The sequence below is a fragment of the Gigantopelta aegis genome, chromosome 8 (assembly GCF_016097555.1).
Source record: "Gigantopelta aegis isolate Gae_Host chromosome 8, Gae_host_genome, whole genome shotgun sequence".
Taxonomy (NCBI): Eukaryota; Metazoa; Mollusca; class Gastropoda; order Neomphalida; family Peltospiridae; genus Gigantopelta; species Gigantopelta aegis.
In genome coordinates this window covers 50594099-50615761 of record NC_054706.1, presented here as the reverse complement: position 1 = coordinate 50615761, position 21663 = coordinate 50594099, and the positions used below count along the sequence as shown (strand labels likewise).

The 21663-nt window shown below is 37.6% G+C and overlaps 1 protein-coding gene across 2 annotated transcripts in view; it reads left to right on the top strand.

Moving 5' to 3' along the window:
- Positions 1–21663, top strand: part of LOC121378847 (transient receptor potential cation channel subfamily M member-like 2) — a 62375-nt gene that overhangs the window by 5057 nt on the left and 35655 nt on the right. For both annotated transcript variants that reach the window (XM_041507188.1, XM_041507187.1), the window contains exons 2-3: positions 1729–1803; positions 11744–11851. In XM_041507188.1, the coding sequence (XP_041363122.1) occupies positions 1729–1803; positions 11744–11851 (183 nt within the window). The remainder of the gene's footprint in view (positions 1–1728; positions 1804–11743; positions 11852–21663) is intronic.

Sequence of the window (21663 nt, the reverse complement as noted above, 5' to 3'; positions counted from 1 at the left end):
GAAAAGATAAAACCTTGATTGGTGTATTTAGCTTGCGATTTTGGAGTTATGGATTTTGAGTTTAATAAGTTTTACATATCCTTACATCCTCTTTGTCTTTTTAATAAAAAATTAAGTTTAAATGGAAGAATGGGATTATTAACCATTTTAAATCTGTTATCTTTCAAATTATCTAAACCATATATGTACGTTTTTACTGCATTTGTTAACGAAGCATAGCTAATAAAGTTGGTGGATATATTGTATTTGTTTATGAACTGATCATATGTTAAAATATCACCTTTTTCGTCAAAAGGTCGTTTATAAAAATAATTTCTTTTTCAAAATAGTTTTTATATAGAAATGGCTTACGATCAATGAGTATTCTATCATTCAGCCAAATATTAATACATAAAATATCATCTACGGTTTGAAAATTATGTTCTTTCTCTGTTTTAAGCCAGCTAAGCTCCTATGCGTACCACGGTATAATACACACACTATACAACAGTTTCATACAAAGACTTACTTTCAATCTGTTGAAATTTACGATTTTTCTAGGAGCTCTTCGAAAACGTCTACCCAGGTCCAACATCACGTGATCACTCCCTGATTAATAGATATTGTCATACTGATTTTACGAAACGAGGTTAAGGATTCTTGTATTGCCAGAGTGAGAGCAAGGGTAATACATGAATCCTGACATGAGTTTCATAAAATCAGTAAAATTCACATGCGAGTGTAATAATTATCCACATTATCCATAATATATATATATATATTTTTTTTTTAATAGCAAGCTAGGACCATGTCAAAACGTGTCAAATGTAACTAGAAGGAGATAAAACGACGTCATTTTCCGAAATGACGCCATTTTAGTAAGCAATTATACAGAGCTAAGACTGGAATCTGCATTATGTTTTGACGTCTCTTCCCAAAATTACTTCATTCGTTGTACACGTGAAATCATGATGACACACAGTGTGTCATACTGGTTATATTTTCCTGTATATGATATCATCATTATCACCTTTAAAAGCTGGTTCAGAAGGTCGAGTGCATGGAAACCTTTTGACTGGTATCATTGACTTCTGTCACATCACATTCATCTTCTGTTAGGCACAAAAACCAGTCTAGCCAGCGATCACTCATCCTCCTCAACATGCCTCTGATGATGCAACCACCATGCTATATATATTTAGAGTATTGCCATGAAAAGTATTTTAAAATGGCTAATTTAAACAACATTTTATCAGCCAAATACTAAATGTTGTAGCCACTTTGTATAAAAATTAGCTATTAACTAATTTAGTTATGACCAGGTTGAGCCCTGACTTGTAGGTCAGATATGGTAGACAGTTGAAGTTAAAGTTTATTTTGTTTAACGACACTACTAGAGCACATTGATTTATTAATCATCGGCCATTGGGTTTGTCAAACATTTGGTAATTTTGACATAAAGTCTTAGAGAGGAAACCCGCTACATTTTTCCATTGGTAGCACGGAATCTTTTATATGCACCATCCCACTGACTGGATATCACACACCACGGCCTTTGATATACCAGTCGTGGTGCACTGGCTAGAACGAGAAATAGCTCAATTGGCCAATTGATGAGGATCGATCCTAGACCGACCGCGCATTAGGCGAGTGTTTTACCACTGGGCGTGTCCCGCCCCTAATATGGTGAACAGAGATACATACAAGAATTAGCTGTGGATTCATTTTAATCACTGTTTGTTGTTCCAGACACGAAATTTACAGTGATTAGGCCAACCAAATTGTCGAAGGGTGACGGAGACGAGCTGGAACAATCGACGAAGGGTAGGTCCGGTTTGGTGATTTCATTTAATCTTATTTAAATCTAATTTTATTTAATTTAATTTAGTGTTCCATAATGTTTTCACTTATGCTTATTTTTGTGCTTATATCCAATTAAGGTTCAAACATGCTGTCCTGGGCAGACACTTCAGCTATCTGGGCTATCAGTCCAGAACAGTGAGTTATCGTTAGTTGTTAGTCATTAGTGAACTTCTAGAGAAGTTGGAAGTGGCCTTCCACCTACCTAATGAATCGTTAAACTTGCCCTAGGTGGGAGCCAGTATCAGGATGCAAACCCAATTCCTACCAGGTTTAAATCCGATGGTCACCACGGCCAGTGTAATCTTCCCATTTATATAATGTATTAATTATATTTATTAGGGTTGGGTACCGCGAAAAAAACGTACCACGGTATACCGCGGTTTTTTGTAATGTACCACGGTATACCACATTAGTAATGACATCATACTAATCAATGCGAATCAGTGATACAATAATTGCTCAACATACAATGTCATCTATGTGCCTTTGAACTTAGGGGCCAAACAAATATGACATACTACAATGAAGTACCTACCAGTAGAGATTTTGACACTCTATTTCCCTCTAAAGTTGAGTAACCATTAAGCAGGACTAAACATCTCACTTAGAGAATAGCTAATACTTATAGGTAGAACATAGTTGTAGAGCCTTGTTGTATTTTAAGACCTTAAAATGTAAATGAAATAAGCATAACAGATGAATAAATTCTGTAGTTCAGTTGAACTGGAAAAATTATGAAAATGACAAAGTTTAAACAAATGTATTCTATTATCACCATTGTAATTATACCAGTAGCTATTAACTATCAGTAACTTTTATACAGCTACTTTTATTTCAGTTGATGGCCCAGGCAAACAGGTCCCTTTATGTTTTCAATTTGCTACAATATATTATTGTTCAAGTTAGTTCAAGTTAAATCGTCTTAACATCAATTTAGTTTCAAGAATAAACAAACTCCATAAACCTATGAATGTCTGAATAAATAATGTAGTGTGTCAATTCCAGTCATTATTATCTGGATTACCGTACTGAATTTAGTTCATGTTCTTGTTTAGAAACATTAGTACATTAGTGATTAATATGTGAAATATTTGTTATCGCGAACTCAAATATTATCAATGCAATGGTATTTAACGTCAAGCATAGGACGTAACTGTCTAAATGTTTGTCTAGCTCTAGAACAGTAGGCCTTCTTGGGCTAACCACTTATGATGGAATGAGTTATTGAGAACAGGCAAACCATCACTGCCTACGGAGTAACAATCGGACATTTGGGACATACGTTTTAAGCTAAGTTTACTAGAACACATATTTCAAATCAGTTTATAATCATTGTTTTGTGTTTTCAACTATTACTACCTACGTTAATACGTTGAAGTTTAAACTGTGTTGCCGTGACATAGCGTTTATGACCCCCCCCCCCCCCCCACACAAAAACAAAATAATAATAATAATAAAATAAAAAATTTGTAATAAAAAATAGTGTTTTACGTAACGCTGTTCAGTACACTCACCCACCACCTGTAACGCTACAAAACGTACACACCCACCCACCCCTCCAGCGTTACGTAGTATTTGAATGCCCCCTGATGTCTAGGACGGGTCGTAGCCCAGTGGTAAAACACTCCGTCGGACGCGTGGTAGGTCTAGGATCGATTCCAGTCGGTGGGCCCATTGGGCTGTTTCTCATTCACGTATGTGCACCACGACTGGAATAGCAAAGGTCGTGGTATGTGCTACTAATGAGAAAATGTAGTGGGTTTCCTCTCTAAGACTATATATCAAAATTACCAAACGTTTGACATTCAGTAGCCAATGTTTTTGTTCTGCTCTATATAAAGATTTAAAAAATGTAACCTGTGCCACCCCACTAGAGGTTCTGCATACGTCCCCAACCCTCCAAATATCGTGCCAATTCCGCAGGCCCAAGTAAAATAACGTAGAAGTCCTCGGTCTAACAATACAACATGTTACAAGGAGTATCGACGTCATCAATGTATATAGCCCGCCAGGTCCAGAGCATAACAAAATAATCCTAAACGACTATAATAAACTTATTAGCTCAAACAATAACATAATCATCGTAGGAGACTTTAACTGCCATAGTACTTTATGGGGCAACCCCAACACGGATCTCCAAGGTGAAATACTAGAAACTTTCATTAATAACAACAATCTAGTCTGCCTAAACGACGGTAGCATCACCTATATCTCCGATATCAATGGAGGCACTACAGCCGTCGATCTAACAATCACGTCAAACAACATAGGAGCTAATTCAAGTTGGGAAGTTTTGGAAGCTCTTACTAGTGACCACATGCCCATAATAACCAAATATAATTGTAATGAAACCTTCACAGAAGAAGAAGTATTCACACCTAAATTTAATTTTTCAAAAGCAAACTGGGCAGCCTTCTCCAAAGAATGTCTAAAAGTTAAAGTTAAAACTGAACTAAACATAAATGAAGCTACTAACGAACTCACTAACAACATTCTAAAAATAACCGAAAAACATATACCAATAACTAAACCCTTTGGGAAAAATAAACCAGTCAACTGGTGGACTGAGGAGATCAAAAATAAATGCAATCTTAGAAACCGTATGAGGAAAATCTTTTAAAAAACTGGCAAAACAGAATATCATACTAAATACAAAATAGCCAAAAACGAAGTCAGCAAACTAATAATTTCAGCAAAACAAAACAGCTGGCAAACATTTTGTAATGAAATAAATAATAGAACAACCATTAGTGACATGTGTAAAAAAAAGTTAAAGCCATTCAAGGACACCGCGCTATACCCACAGTCCTTCAAAAACATAAACCAGCACTCTCTAATAAACAAAAAGCTAACTCGATATGAACAGAATCACTCAATGGGCCCTAACCTGGGGCATTAAACTATCAGAAACTAAAACCGTATTCATGATCTTTAGCAAAAAAAAATATACCAGAAGAAGGACAGTTAACTTTCAACGGCAAACCAATACCTAGAGTTAAAGAATTTAAATTTCTAGGAGTCATCTTTGACTCAAAATTAACATTTAGACAACATATTCTAAACTTAGTCAATAGATAAAAAAAAACCCCACTAAACCTACTTAGGGCTATATCAGGTACGAGTTGGGGAGCGCAAACTGAGGCAATGCTCATGGTATACAAAGCCTGCATACTCTCCATACTCGACTATGCAGCCCAAGCCTACAGTAGCGCCTCCCCATACTTACTACATAAATTAGATATAATTCAAAATCAAGCTCTCAGAATAATCGCTAGGGTACCAAACAATACCAATGGACAAAGTTTAGAAGCAGAATTTAATATCATGCCACTGGACCATCGCAGAAAGCTGTAACACTTTAAGTACTACCTTAAAGTTCACTCATTTGATCATGAACACCCAGTGCAGGAACTCATCCCAGTGGCAAAAAAAAATAGGGGTAGTCTTAAAATCCAACTCAAAAATAGGTAACTCCTTTGCTACTACAGGATATAATATAGAAACCGAAATAGGAATTGACGATATACCAGTGGCAATGCACACCCTAAACCAACCAGTGTATTGCCACACACCTTATCTAATTAAAACTGCTACCGATAAAACGCCTTTCCCACCCTTTAAAAAGATCCTATTCGAAGCCTGTGCCAACGAAAATTACCCGGAGCACACCCACATCTTCACAGATGGCTCCAAAAACCCAGATAATGGCAGGGTTGGATATGCATTAGTAGAAGAAAACATTACCTGGTATCCTAAATTAATCAAAATTGCTAGGCTGTCAGATAACCTTTCAGTTTATACAGCAGAACTGACAGCCATTTTAGAAGCACTAAAATGGATAAAAAAACCCAACACAAGCACCCAAAACGTGTAATTTTCTCCGATAGTCTCAGTTCCATCTAATCCATTCAATCTAATAGAACCACTGGACCAGACATAATCTCAGCCATCTATAAAGAACTAATTGAACTAAATCAGCTAAAACTAGATGGAACTCTAGAATGGGTCCCAGCTCATGTAGGAATTATGGGTAACGAAATAACAGACTACGAGGCCAAAAAAGCACTTGCCATCAACATAAAGCATAAGCAAACTATCCCACTAGGCATTTCTGAACTAATATCAATAGCTAAAAAACATTACAATAATTTATGTCAGGAAAGCTGGGACCAAACTAAAAGCTTCTGGCACTATAATATCAAACCCATCGTTAACTCTATTAGACCTAAACACAAAAATTCTCAAATTGATAAAACAATAATTAAACTACGGACAGGAAACTCAATAGCACTTAACAATTGTCTGTCTATTGTAAATGAAAGTTCACGTAACGGTCAGTGCGGCACGCCAGAAGATATGAAACACTATCTCCTGGACTGCCCACTGCATAATAATCATAGAATGCAACTGCTAAAAGTACTTAACATTAGCAACCCTGCCACCATAATACCTAATACCCTGCTACAACCAGATAAAAAAAACTAAAAATGAAATCTTTCACGCGCTCTATCAGTTTGTGCAATCTACCAAACCTAAACTATAAAATTAATTGTCACCCCCTCATCCACTGGGAACGGAACTGCCACCCTGTTGCACTCGACCACGATTAGCATTCCAAACCAGTGGCTGAGCACCAGACAAAAAGATAAAAATAGGGAAAATAATAAGGAAATACTAGCTGCTAACCAACCAAGATTAACCTAATAGCCACCACCCACCCTCAGAAGAGAAGCTGCCACCCTGTTGCACTCGACCCGATTAGCACTTCAGTTCGGAGGGTGGTTCTGGCGGTAAGATAGCCAACCGACAGTACAAAAATTATAATGCTAATATTAGGCTCCCACGTACCCAACTGTTGGGAGATTGCTGTATTATATAATGCCTTATGTTATATGTGCATGCTGTAAATAAGTTCCAGTAGCAATTGATATCCTCAACCAAAAACCAAACCAGGGTCACCAAAGCACTTAATCAGGATAGAACTCACCATCTATACCACCTCTTTTACAGAAACAACAAGTGAGCGGATTAACTAATCAACGACCAGAAAATGTACATAAACGGAGGACTTCAATAAAATATATTTAAATGTTTATGCACTTATATGTATGTATGTATGTATGTATGTATGTATGTATGTATGTATGTATGTATGTATGTATGGTAGTAGGTACGATTCCTTCCACAGCAGACTAAGGTGAGTGATAATTAATACAACAGAGCAGACGATGACCACTAAAGAGAAAACAAGATACAAGTAAGATTAACTAACCAATTATCTAAGTAACTAGATAGCCACAATTCCCTAGGGGGGCCTGGGTGGGACTGGGAGGCATAACTACCGATACTCGCGTGACTGTTGTGAACGAGCCGTACCTACTACTAAAAATTATCATATGCAAAGCACTAGGCTTTTTTAAATCCACACTCATATTATACGGGAAACCCCCTTCAAATTAGAATAGCTAGAGTAACTAATAACCCCCCCCCCCCCCCACCACCACCACCACCACCTCCTTGCATTCACTATGCAATTCAAGGAGAGGGGGGGGGGGGGGATGGGTGGCTTTGATAGCCGTTGGAAACAGAATAAGGACTCAATACAGTAAGAACAACCATAACACAAAAAATAGGCAAACATGAACACAGCATGCACTCGCAACATACTACAGGGTGCATTGACTAATGATAACAATACACCCGCCCGTACACAAAACCAAAATAATGGCCCAGCACGTACTCAAATAAGGAGTCGGACAAAAGAAACCGGCTCCGAGTACACTATGCACTGCACCCAGAAGGGGCTGGACAAAAGAATACCAGCCCCTTCACCCAAACCAAAACAAAAACTTTCCTTGGCGCTAGCAGGACTTGGGCCAAACGGCAAAACGGACGAACACACCTCACCTCCACGGCGACAGCTTCCAACATCAAGCTCTCTATCACCGCCTCTACCTCGTCCTAATACACAATTGCTCGAGTCTCCCCTGGGTTGTCATGCCACGATCACAGGAGATCAGGCCCTTTCTCAGGGCCCTACGGACAACCTAGGGAAACACCCCTACATCATCAAGAAGGTCATAATAAAGAGCTACTTTCGGAATACTAAAAGCAAAACCTATTAGCTCTCCTCACTATTTCAATTAGAACGACCATCAAAATTGCGCAAAATTCCTTCATGTAAACGCGCACCCTTTCTCTTTCGATATAATCCCACGGGACTTTAAAAATTCCATAGCACCAAATACACCTCGCCTGTCACCAACATTTGGACTGCTGGTGCTCCTTTGCACTTGTCAGTGCAGGCGTCCCTTCTTCTACCCCCCCCCCCCCCCTTCCTGTCCTGGACAGAGAGATCCGGCCAAGGCCGGTCCCTGTGCCCAGTATAGGCGTGCGCTACAACAGCTTACTCTGAATGTGCACGTAAAACCCTTCAGTTCAGTTCATATATATATATATATATATATATATATATATAGGCTATGTGCTATGTGCTATGGCCCTGTATCTTTTAATCTCTTTGGTAATGAATTCATGTTTATAGAAGAAACACAATTTAGAAACAAAATAGCCACACTGACATTATTTTATTTTATGAATACAAATGAGATAGTTGGGCTTTGGTGTGTGTGTGGGGGGGGGGGGGGATTAAGTGCGTAACTCCCCTCCTCCTAACTTATATGTATGTTTTAAACTGAATACTGTTTATAATTGTTTTCGTATCCAACTCAAGATTATAGCCAGTCACCCAAAACAAAGACAAAGAAAACGTCATTATATGTTATTGGTCTCAAAACACTGACGTGTGACTGTCTTTCAGACTTTCACAACTGGAAAAAAGCTCTTTCAGTTTCATAAATTCATTGCAACATGATCCGAGACTTTGATGCTAATATTATATCAGTAGACATAGCATCAATAAATAATAATTCCCCCACTGAATATGTTTAAAATTAAATCTGTAAACTTTGATTTTGTTTACTAATAATGATTGCATATATGTGAGAAACAATATGTAATCCTCATCAACGCACCCACTACAGTAAAATGAACTCAACCACGTGACCTAGATTTTACAACATTATCTGACACGACAAAACGCTCGAAACGTGACAAATAAAAGGTACACCTTGCTGTAGCTAGTAATAAAACATTCAGTATCAACAATGCAACATGTTTTGAACAGTATTTCATATTATTTGATCGAATGTTGTAGCTTTATGACAAGCAGTTCACTATTGAATAGTAGACTAGTCACCCGGACATGCAAATGGCGCTTATGCATACCGCGAGGCATATCTGTCGAACAAAATTGGTTGAAAGCATTTTTGGTGACTAAAAATAAACATTAAAAAACTTTCTCAATTTTTTTCGCCAAATCGAAAATTCTATTGCCAATTATTTTTATTATTTTTTGTAATTTGTGACTTTGACGAACAACAGGGCGAGCCCTGCAAATGTCCAATATCGCATGTGTGTTGCGAACAACAAACTCGTCATCTACCATGTTTTTGTTAATGGCAACGTTTTGAGATTCTAGATACTTTGGGAAATTCCGTAATTTTTTCAAAGATTTGTTAATGGAACACAAACAATCATTAAGATTGGATGCTTTTAAAATAATTTCTCGGAATTATGTATTTTGTTTCATGACACTGATAATTTATTTCTCGGAAATGTCCGTAAAGTTATCGTCCACGGAAAGTCCCGAAGTATACCGATACAGTAAACAACGTACCGGTAAGTACCACGACAGGAAAATACCGCACACCTCTAATATTTATGTATGTGGCATACATGTTTTATGCTCTAACCCCCAACATTTTTTGTCTTTAAAATTCTTTTGACTAGTATATTTAATGGGTTTGTTAACAAGTTATATAATTTGGTATGACAAATATATCAACAGAAAAATAATTTATTTCATGGCTGAAGATCCTTTGCATGTGGTAAGTTTCTGCAAATATGTGCACCATGTTGACAACACTTTCAAAAAATGCACACAGTTTGGTGTGGGGAATACAATTGCACCAATTGGCATTAGGTTCGCACATTTCGACTTTTTCACATTGCTTAATCTCCATATCTTTGTGTTGAGTCACTTTTCTATGACTTTCATAGCAGAAATAAAAATTGGCTTGTTGACAACAAAAGAATATACATGTATATGTCAAAATAACTGAAATAAGGAAGGCTCTGCAAGTTTTATGTATAGAAATGAGTCTATAATTATTCTTGTTTTTACTGTTACCTGATATATAAATCCATTATTAAAAAATCCAAAGAGGTGGCATATTTACATAGAGATTAACTAGTCTGACAGTAAGAATGGGAATTTCCCATTAACTTAATATTTTTCTCCTGCAATCCTTCAAACATTAAAGGGAATAACTTATTTCTTAATAGTTAAAAACAAAAGTATGTGAACCAACTTCCAGATACATGTACCTAGTAAGATTTGAAATATTGTTCCCTGATATGGTTCAAATAAACACTGCTATAAGCATTGTATTGATTCACATATATTTTGTAACAATTTCACATTACTGTTATCATTTATAGACTGATCTTTTTATTGTGTTTATAAAACAATTTTCAAACTCGCATGATACATTTTTGTTTGGCGCTCACACTCGAATTCAGGCAATAAACTATATATTAGGTTCACTTTATGCATTTCTTTCCTATGCTGGTTTTCACCTTGCACATGTATAACCATGTACACATGTTTGTGATAAAAATGTATACTTGTCTATAGTTACAAGTACTTGTACTGTACTGATCACAATGAAAAGTTGTAATATTTTTTTAAGGAAACAAAATCTAATAGTATGAAAAACCCCTGATTATTTATGATTTATTATTATTTTAATTGGAACAATGTGGGTTGTATTTTGTACTGATGGCCCACTGTTCTTTTTTTATGGTAATCCTGCAACTCTGAGAAAAATGTTAACCTGTATAATTACATAGTTTAACACCCAATAGCTGATGTGGTTTTTTGTGTGCTGGGGTGTCGTTAAACATCTATTCTATTGTGTAATTATGAAAGGTTTCTTGGGGAAACTGCTTCCTAAAATACAGATTAAATTTTTGACCGAAGATTCAAACATGTAAATGGTAAACAGTTTAAGTAAAACAAAACTGAAACAGTGGTAATAAACATCAGTAAAATTATGGGAGTGCATGACTGGGAGGTCGGAATTCAGTGAGAACTATATTTTAAAATCTACCAATCATACAAAATTTGAACATAAGCCTTATTTTTGTTGGTAAATATATCTCCACTGATGTTTTTACAGCACTGCATAAATTGCATTTGCTCGGCACCGGGCTACTAACATCCGCCATCTTTGATTCTGCTCACCCTACCTCCAGGTTGAGAATTGTTGGAATCCAGTTGCTACTGACTTTTGTGTGACTCATTTGGAATTCCAGTTATTTCGATTTCTAGATTTGCACAATGAGTTTGCCCAATCTCAGACATACTGTAAATGTATTCTATGGGTGGAATGTAGCTCAGTGGTAGAGAGCTTGCCTAAGGTAGGCTAATTCAAGTGATTGATCACCCTTGGTGGACCCACCTGGTGTTTTAACCATATCAACCAGTGCCCCATGATAGGCCTGTCTGTGGGAAAGTGCATACAAAAGAACAGTAATTTATGTTCATTCCTATAAGGTGATATAATAGAGCCACATACCCTGATCAGATACTTACATGTTGACGAGACCTGTGTAGCTCGTTAACTTAAATATGTGATATATTAATTTCTTTTCAACAAAGCCTGATTTCCGAAATTGGACTAAATATTCATGAAAAGAAAAAAAAAAAAAAAATTTCTAGAGTGTTTACAATTTATAATTATTTTAAAATAACATATTTTTAATATTGTTTTTGCAGGAAGGGCCGACTTTGAAAATCCGGAACAGGATCTATTTATTTGGGCCGTCCTCTCTAACCGCAGGGAAATGGCATATCTGTTTTGGCAGCTTGGGAAGAATCCGTTAAGTAATATAGACAGAGAATAATAGAAAATACTGTATGCGTAGATGTTAGATATCCTTCATCTTTTGATTTGTTGTAAAATATATCAAATAAAAGCAAATTAGAGAGGTTAAGTAAACAATGAGTTCAATATTCCTCAAGTTATTATTATTATTTTTTGCTCACTTTAGCATTTATTGAACACCTGCTATTTGTAATCAGTCACGATCATGTTGACCACCTGTACGTCCTTTAATTGACCTCTTCGTATGACAAGTTAACCATGCCCCCCCCCCCCCCCCCACCACCACCACCACAAGACAAATTAGACAAATTTCAATAATGGCTGCCGATTCGCATAGGTCGATAGCAAAATAAACCGATCTGCCGATTAAGTTTTCGCCTTAATTTATTTAGAAATATCGTTGTTTAATTAAAAAGCCAACCAGAAGACATTCAGGTATTTGACTACAGGGTACATTTGATTGACCTCACCGTGGTTTTAATTGAGAATGGCCAATACAGCACAAATTGAAGTTTAGAGTAAAATTCAACCGTAAAATTCTGTGATATTTGTATTTGTATTTTTAGCACATTCTGTTTTTGTTTAAACCTTGAATTTTTATATTATTTGACATTACATAGGTAGCCATTTTTTATGATCGTTAAACATTCATTCATTCATTCATTCACATGACATGATTTAAATCGACGAAACCATTTTTACATCAGTAAATTGAAGCACAAGAACATGGAAGTGACGAACGTCGAATACAACCAAAACAACATTTAAAACATCCTATGCTAACTTTTCTTGTCAGGACTGATAAATTAAAATGTCTTGGTTTTTTTTGGTTTTCTTCTTGTTTTTCATCTTAATTTTTGTTGTTGTTGTTATTCGACTTTTATAATGGAATCCCGATATGCAGAGGAGCACGAAAATAGAAGGCGTGGCGACGATCCGGCCTCGACTTGTTTAAAACCGTGGCATCTTTATTTTTGGTCGGGTTGCATTAAATTATTTGTTTTAAAAAAGGTGGGGGGGGGGGGGGGGTGTGAGGGGGGCGTGAGCAGTAACATTAATATAAAAGGCGTGGGGGAATGCTATCAGTGTACCATAATTTTATGCACGAAAGGTTACAAAACTAGCAGGATACAATCGCCTGTGCATAAATTATGCAGGCAGTGGTTTAAATTGTGGATTGCGAAGTTTATGGGGGCAGAGAGTAGAGCCATTTTGCCCCGGTATATATATTTGGGGAATATATATATATATATATATATATATATATATATATATATATATATATATATATATATATATATATTTTGTTGGAGCAGGGGTGGGGGGTGAACATGCGCCTGGAGTAATAATACCTCTCTACACATAATGATATTTGTTTCGTTGTACATGTATGTGGATTACAAAAATAGTGGTGTATTCTTACATAGCTGCACTGCTTGAACCAACCGATATACGACACTTGCCCTATTTATGAAACCAAAGCCATACACGAAATTTAAAAAACAAAAAAACAAATCACAACTGGCATAGCCAGAGGGTGGGTTGGTTGGAACCACAACATCTTTGCCATTACAGTTATGTATACAAACATATTGGCCCGTCTTCACTCTGACAAGACCTATTAGAGCTGTGGGGAGTGGGAACTATTTTCTCGTGCCCCTATCCACAGAGGTTCAGGCACGCCCACTACGGATTTAGCCTCTGACTTCGCCAGTGACTAACTCCGGAGCAGGGGGGGGGGGGGGGGGGGGGGTAAGTTGAAGTGGGCGGAATTTGGAAGTTTGAAGTGGGAATTTAGTACGGTCAACGCAAGCGCGGACCAAATGACACTTCATAAAGCTTGAAGTACACCGAGTTATGATTGGCTGAATTTCGATTCCTCGGTGAAGCCTGTTTTTTACCTAAGTCTATGGTAATGCATACCAAAACATAGTAAGAATGCTCATCCAAAAGGTTTTAAGGTGAATTGAACGGGCGCCAAAGTAAAATGCGTTAGACTACTTATAAAAAAATAAACATAAGAATTTTGAACTGCTTCCAAAACGTTTAAAGTCTAACTAGCCCAAAAAAGGAGGTTGGTACTTGAGGATGTTGGCAAAAACGTCACGGTGAGCCGATGAATGGAGGCGTCAAAATGCGGGTTTGCCCGGCCTGGTACTTGATCCTGCTATCGCCTTGGCTAATGCGCGATACTCTTTCCCGGCGATGATTTTGAGATTCGATGGATGGTCGGGTTGTCCATTTCTGGGAGTATGCTTGATTATTCCCTGGCCATCCCGCATTGTGACGGCGCATACACAAAATTCTCCAACTGTCGGACTTGCTGGTAGGCGCTGAGCTTCGGTTGTGTGAAATAAGCTCCGCACGTCCTCGATGTTGGTTTTGACTAACTGGGAGTAGCGCAGCCTTGAGTGACACTGCTCCTCAGTTTCAACAACAACAGGCTTCGGCTTCCTGGCATGACGCAATATTATTGGGACTCGACTGCGGCACTCTTCCTATGGCATCGCAGGAGGTCCGGGAAGCAGTTCACTGGGAGTTTGTGGGGGCGACTCCATAAACCGCCTGGTTAAGGTCTGCCCCTGGTGGTTCGACAGTTGGTTCCGGCTGGGCTGGATCCTCTGGTCTGGTGTAGATCGGTGCCGGGGATGTCCAACGTAAGGGGCCTCCGCCGGCAGTTAGCTGCCGGCGGGCCATCCCTGGCGCGTCCGTCTTCCTCCTTCCTCTCTTCCTCGGTGGCTTCTGACCGGGTCACCGTACACCATGTGACGCGGTATTCGAGTCGAGTCCCCCCACGTCTTGCCGCATCGTAAGCCGTAGTAGAAGTCGACTGAAAATGATTAGAGCTGTGTACGTTTGGGTGCTCGATCCCCTCTTTATAAGATCAGGCTGTCCAGCACACCCTTGTGGAAAATTAGGACACTATTAGGAATGAAAATATAGAAAATGTAGGACAAAAGTTAGACTATAACTACTTAGCGACATTATTCATGCTCATATTGAGAAAACACCTTTTTTATGTGGTGCTCAGTTTGTACATGTATTTTGTGTTCTATCCAAAATAATATGAATCTTATGTAACAGTCACATTACACAGTTATTTCAAATTACTGTACACTGTATTAATCAATATACATATTTACATGCATAGTAATGCTGATGCACAGTAAAACAGATTAACATGATTAATTTAAGTTTTCCATAATACATTATAGATTTTGAAGTCATACATACACATTGTACATTATAATCATGTTAATCAGTGGAAAATATGTTGGCTTTGAAGGTGTAATTTTAATATGTTGAGATTATATGGTGCCACAAATTGGGAGATATATCTTGCTGCCAATTTAAAAAAAAAAAATCATTCCCATAAATGTTGACTTTTATAATAACACAAGGAATACACTTTTCAAACAAAGAAGTGCAATGTAACAAAAACTAGGTATTTTGGACAAAGACCAAAAAGTACGAAAAAGTAGGATCGCTGGACACCCTGTAAAATATTTGCCAATTAAGCCAGTAAAATACAGTGTTTAAATAAATTATAAACTCGTGTTGTGGCAACAACTGTTGGGAAACAAACTTGAAACTTTTGGCGCCCACAACCCAATCTCACCCCCCACCCCCCACCCCCCATTAGTTATCCTACTGTCCGCAAAAAATGTACTCACAAAGATTTATCTGTTCTAGAGGCATAGGCAGATAAGAAATAGTACTAAATATTATAAGACAACCTATGCCTACAGAACAATAATAATTATACAAAATAAAAATTTAGTTGAAAAAATGTATGTTAAAAAAAAAAACCCCGCAAAATTATATACTCTTAAAAAAAAGTAGGGGAACCTGAAATATTAATGTTCATATCAGCTATTAGACCGAACATACATTTTGACCGCAGACATCCTAGTAAAGAACGTTCAGGTCTGTTTATAAATAAACCGAAACACATTCCATAGTTTGCACGTGTATCATGCAGTTGCCCCGTACAATTTCCAGGAAGGTCGATTAATCATTGCGGAACATTATTTCTGTCAATCTTTTTCATTCTGTTGTTATTTGTTGTTTTGTTTTTATTGATTTTTATTGTTTGAATTTGCGATGCGACGTATGCAACGCATTGAGTGTCTACAGGCTATTGGCATGCTGCAAACGGGCAGAAGGCAGTGTGAAGTGGCCAACACCTTCAATGTTGCGAAGTCAGTGATTAGCAGACTATGGAACAGGTACCAACAAACCAAAAACCAGGTCGTCCCAGGGCAACGACAGGAGTACAGGATCGATTCATCCGAAACCAGGCTCTAAGAAATCGAGCTCAAATGGCAAATCGAATTGTTGCAAACCTTCATCAGGCTACTGGTGTCCGAGTTACGTGGCAGACGATTAGAAATCGTTTTCAAACAGCCCATCTTCATGCTCGACGGCCCCGAGTTGTGCCTACCTTGACAAATCGTCACATTGCCCACAGACGTGAATGGTGTAGGGAGCATCAGAACTGGGGTATTCGTCGCTGGTCACATGTCATGTTTTCAGATGAGTCCCTATTCACTTTGGACTTCCTTGACAGGCGTGGTCGGGTATGGCGACAACGAAATGAACGTCACAATGCGATTTCATGACAGATTTGGCTGTGGATCGGTTATGTGTTGGGAAGTATCACTATGACTGACAGAACTCCCCCACCCCCGCCATATTGTGCAAGGAAGGGTCACTGGGCAGTACTACCGGGACAACAGACTGACACCCTTTGTTGTCCCGTTTGCTTGGCGTGTTGGTCGACGTTTTGTTTTTCAGGACGATAATGCTCGTGCTCACCGTGCACGAATCGTCAATGCTCACCTCCAGCAGCACAACATCTATCGCATGCCATGGCCAGCAATGAGCCCAGACCTTTCCCCCCATTGAACACGTCTGCGACATGATAGGGAGACGTGCGCGTCAACGTCAAAGACCGCTGACCATATTAGCGGAACTTGATCAGGCGCTGCAAGAGGAGTGGAAAAGACTCCCTCAAATGGTCATTGGGAGACTCATACGCAGTATGCCTCGTCGACTGAATGAATGTGTGACAAATCGTGGCGGTATCACCCACTACTGATAAAAAAACGTCAACTTTCAAATTTCACTTCTGACCCCAATCGTCCTTCAAGATCTTTGGTGGTCATAAAACCTACTGTAATACTGAACTACCGGTTGTAATATTTGCCAAATTAATTCACTATTATCATATAACCATTCCCCACAGCTAATATACCTTACAATTTTGGCAATTGTAAATTCTTATTAGAGTTCCCCTACTTTCTTTGAAGAGTATATATTACACCAGTTTAACATGAAACTAAACCACAGATTGCATTTGAATCATTTGTTTAATATTTATTATGAGAATACTTCCTAACATTTTCTTTTTCCTCAAAGAGAGGGTCTTTACATATTAATCGCCATGCAGTCTAGTACCAGTAAATAAATTTATTCAAAAATGTATCTTTCTGTGGCATCCATCTCTAAATCCTCGAAACTTATAGTCAATTGAGCAATTAAAGATTACCATTTGATGGGTGGTGTCAAACTGAATCCCAAGTCTTGCAAGTCTGAATTATTCCTTAGCAACAATATGTCAAACACAAAAAAACAATGAATATTATATTAAATGAAATTGGTGAAAGTGTTTCATTTTCAGCAGCAATTTCACCCACTGCCCCAGTTTTTCTTTCACATATCAGTTGAAACTGTTCTATTATTTCTATCATTCTGTTCTTAGTATCAAGATGCAATGTAATGTGTTTAATAGTTTGTCTTCAGAATCTCATTTTCGACATCTAATCAATGACTTAAAATCCATTGCTTCAGTTGCTGAAATATATAACAACAAACATGTTAAGTATTTCACATCCATTTGATGAAGTATATTAGTCTGTAACTTAATTACATATCGTTTTATTAATTTAAAGTTTAATTTAATTTCAGGAATTTTGTTTTTAACAGGAAACAAAATCAGTGTGACTAAATAAATTGTAAAATTAAAAGTATAGCAGTACATTAAGAAAAGTAGTAAACAATGTATTTAACTTTAGCAATGTTATTTGATTTCTATTAGAAAGTTGCACAAAGCTACATATAAGATGATATGTGGAAGAAAAATGCCCATGTACCTTTGCCTGTGCTTTACTAACATTTTGGGTACCAAATAATGATGAAAAACAAAACTACTGTCTCCAAAAGAAAATCCTATTTAGGGTAGGTAATAAAAACAAAACAGACGTAAGTGCCTGATCTAGGTGGGAATGGGTTTGAAATGTTTTGAAATTAGGGTTAGGATATTACATTTCAAGCTAATAACTAATTGTAAACAGCAGTTCTTTTACTATCATTTATCTAAACATTAAACAAATATATCAATTAATTTCCAAGATTTTAGGGTACATAATTTTACCCTCGGTCCCTCTGGCAGAAACCATTAAGTGGAAAATTCTAAGAATATCAAAGAGCTGGTCAAAGATCACAAACATTTAACATAATGGGATAACAGAGCAGGACTTCAACAAAATTACTTGCCACAGGGCAAGTGCCAATCAGATATTCACTTGCCCCATATATTTTTCCACTTGCCCATACTTCTTAAGGTAACCAATTGTACTACTCCTATTTAATTTATGGGGCGGGACGTAGCTCAGTGGTAAAGCGCTCGCTTGAGGCGCGGTCTGTTTAGGATCAATCACCGTCGGTGGGCCCACTGGGCTATTTCTCGTTCCGGCCAGTGCTCCACAACTGGTGTAACAAAGGTCGTGGTATGTACTATTCTGTCTGTGGGATGTTGCATATAAAATATCCCTTGCTGCTAATCGAAAAGAGTAGCCCATGAAGTGGCGACGGCGGGTTTCCTCTCTCTATATCTGTGTGGTTCTTAACCATATGTCTGACGCTATATAATCGTAAATAAAATGTGTTGAGTGCCTCGTTAAATAAAACATTTCCTTCCTTCCTATTTAATTTAATACAGTGCTTAATAATGTAATAATCTTGAAAGTAATTGTTTAATTGCACAAATAAAGAATTTTGCCAATAGGTTACAACACTTACCCAGGAAGTACTAAATGTATATGTCTGTCCAGTAGTATCCACTGTCTTCTCTACTTGTTGTTTTAAACTTTATTTTTTAAATAGTGTCTATTTGTTGATTTAAACTTTGTTATTTGTTTGGTAGTGTCCACTCGTTCATCTAAATATAAATATTGTGTCAATGTATGTCTTAGTGACCACTTGTTGTATGGTCGTGGATCTTGTGAGCCATTCTTTTATGGCTGGCATTGGTTCAAAAATGTTTAGGGATTTTGGCCCATGTGCCATTATTGTGAGTATTATTTATTACTCTCTGCCCCAAAACACTTCTCTGGGATGTTTTTACCCTGTTCATAGCTGAGAAGTCTCTTGCAAACAGCCGTGGCTGGGCTCAAAGTAAACATGAGCTCTGTTACTCTGCAAATGTTTTTAAATAATGCAGGCTTGGTAAACAACAGGAGAGGGGATGTACATCGATTGCAGCCTTGTATTTTTAATGTATTGAGCATACTTTATTTGTTAAAAACTATTAATAAAGCAGAATTATAAAAATATATATATTCATGTATCACACCATCACGATTATGACGTGGGGCTGATGAAATCAAACTTCACTATCGTGATTATGACGTAGGGCTAATGAAATCTAACTTCACCATCACAATGACGTAGGGCTAATGAAATCTAACTTCATTTTACACTAACGTAGATTTACATTTGCAAAGTACTGAAAAAACATTAAGTATGTTCTGCTACAAGGTTTATTGTATCTAAACTAAAATATCTTGCAACTTTTATAAGAATACAGTTCATAATAATTATGTATGCTTTGTTCAAGTGAAATCGGAAATTATAAACTTGTTAGTAGCACTTGTTCATTTCCAAAAACCAGATTCCGGAACCGCGTTAATGTCTAATTTAATTTGAATATGACAATTTTAAACTGTATCCCACCTCATATACCATGTTTGCAAGGATTAAACATTTTGACTGCACACACCAGGCATGTATACTTTATTTTTATATAAGCTGTAAAGCGTATTGGATGTTATTTCTAAGTTTGAAGATCAACGAACCGATTACTTGTACGAATTCAGTCGAACGTTCAGTGGCAGAAATTACCGATCTTAGTCGATAGTAAAAGGGGAATAACTCTTAAGTTGATATCAAACTTTTTAATACATTGTTTTCCGTTTTGGCGTGTTAACACATTGACAAAGTTCCGATCGTTCCAGCATTTAGGGTTTGGGTTAGTTCTCCTTAGAGCTATGTAAATGCTCGGACGATCGGAACTCTTTCCAAAGGATTTATCGAGATTTGTAACACAATTATAAAACGTTTTAGGTGTTACATTAGTCACTTGTCATCGGGCATTTGCAGTTAACATAATTACTTGCCCAGCATGAATTTCCACTTGGCACGGGCGTCGGGCGATGGGATGTTTGATCCTCTGCAGAGCATAAAACAAGTCTCACCCATGAATGTCCAAATTTACTTTTGTTCTTTTGGTGTGGAGCTTCCTTGCAAATGTTAACAGAATAAGTGTGGGACTCACTTGGTGACAATACACTGAAGCGGAAAAAACCACCTACAATGTATACATGTAGTACCTGTTCAATTACCATAGTAAACAGAAATGTCGGGGGGGGGGGGGGGGGGGGGGGGTATTGTAAGTCTGGTGTCCACACTCTGACCAGACCTTTTTAATCCTTCTAATAGTTTGGACACAAGAAAATTCTGCGTAGGATCCACCCCACTTATAGCTTATATATAGCTTATGGAAGCTATATATAATTTTGCCGTTTTAACAGCATATCTCTTCACAGACAAAAAGGCTATAAAGTTAGTTATGTGGTCAAGGGGAGGCGGCCAGGACTGACTAAGTTTGTACATAGTCCTGAAATTCTCGAAAGATGCTATGCCATTTTCATGACGCAGTTTGGTGTTGTGGGATACTGATGCCATCAGCAATCGTTCCTGTTCAGACTGGAGATCATCTCTTGAATAGTTGTTGGTACTGTGCATGGCTGTTGTTCGGCGTTTGGAGCCAAGGACCTGAATCGGCCCCACTGTTGGCGAGAAATGGTATCAGCAATTTTATTATTGACCCCTGGTAAATGCTTAGCTCTGAATACAATGCTACTTTTCATGGTGTAAAGCACAAATGGGCGAATAAGTGCCATTACTCGCTTGGACTTTGAAGTTTGTTTATTCAATATACATAATAGTGCAAAGTTATCTACATGAAACATTACCCCTTTGTTGGAGAGTAACTTTCCCCATATATATACTACCACAACAATAGGTACGAGTTCGAGAAATGTGATGTCGTTCATAACATCAGTATTCCACCAGCTCTCAGGCCATGGGAAATAGAACCATTTCCCATTGAAACAGGCTCCACAACCCAACTCTGGTGAGCCTGCACTGTCTGTAAACGGTTTAAGAACATGACTTTCTAACCAGTTTTTTTCTGGGAATATTAAAATTTCGTTAAAGTGGTCCAGAAAAGTCAGCCATGTTCTTATGTCACTTTACTTTTCATTTCTTTTGTAACACGAATATGGTGATATGGTTTGGTAGCCCCTTGCATTGCATCATAAAAACGTCTGTTAAATGCTCGGCTTGATCTTATAGCTTTATTAACAAAATTGAACGAACCAACCATTGATTGCAGTTCTTTTAATGCTATCTTTTTACGTTTAATAACTTGCTCTAGAAGTGCCCGGAGTGATAAAAAAAATTGTTG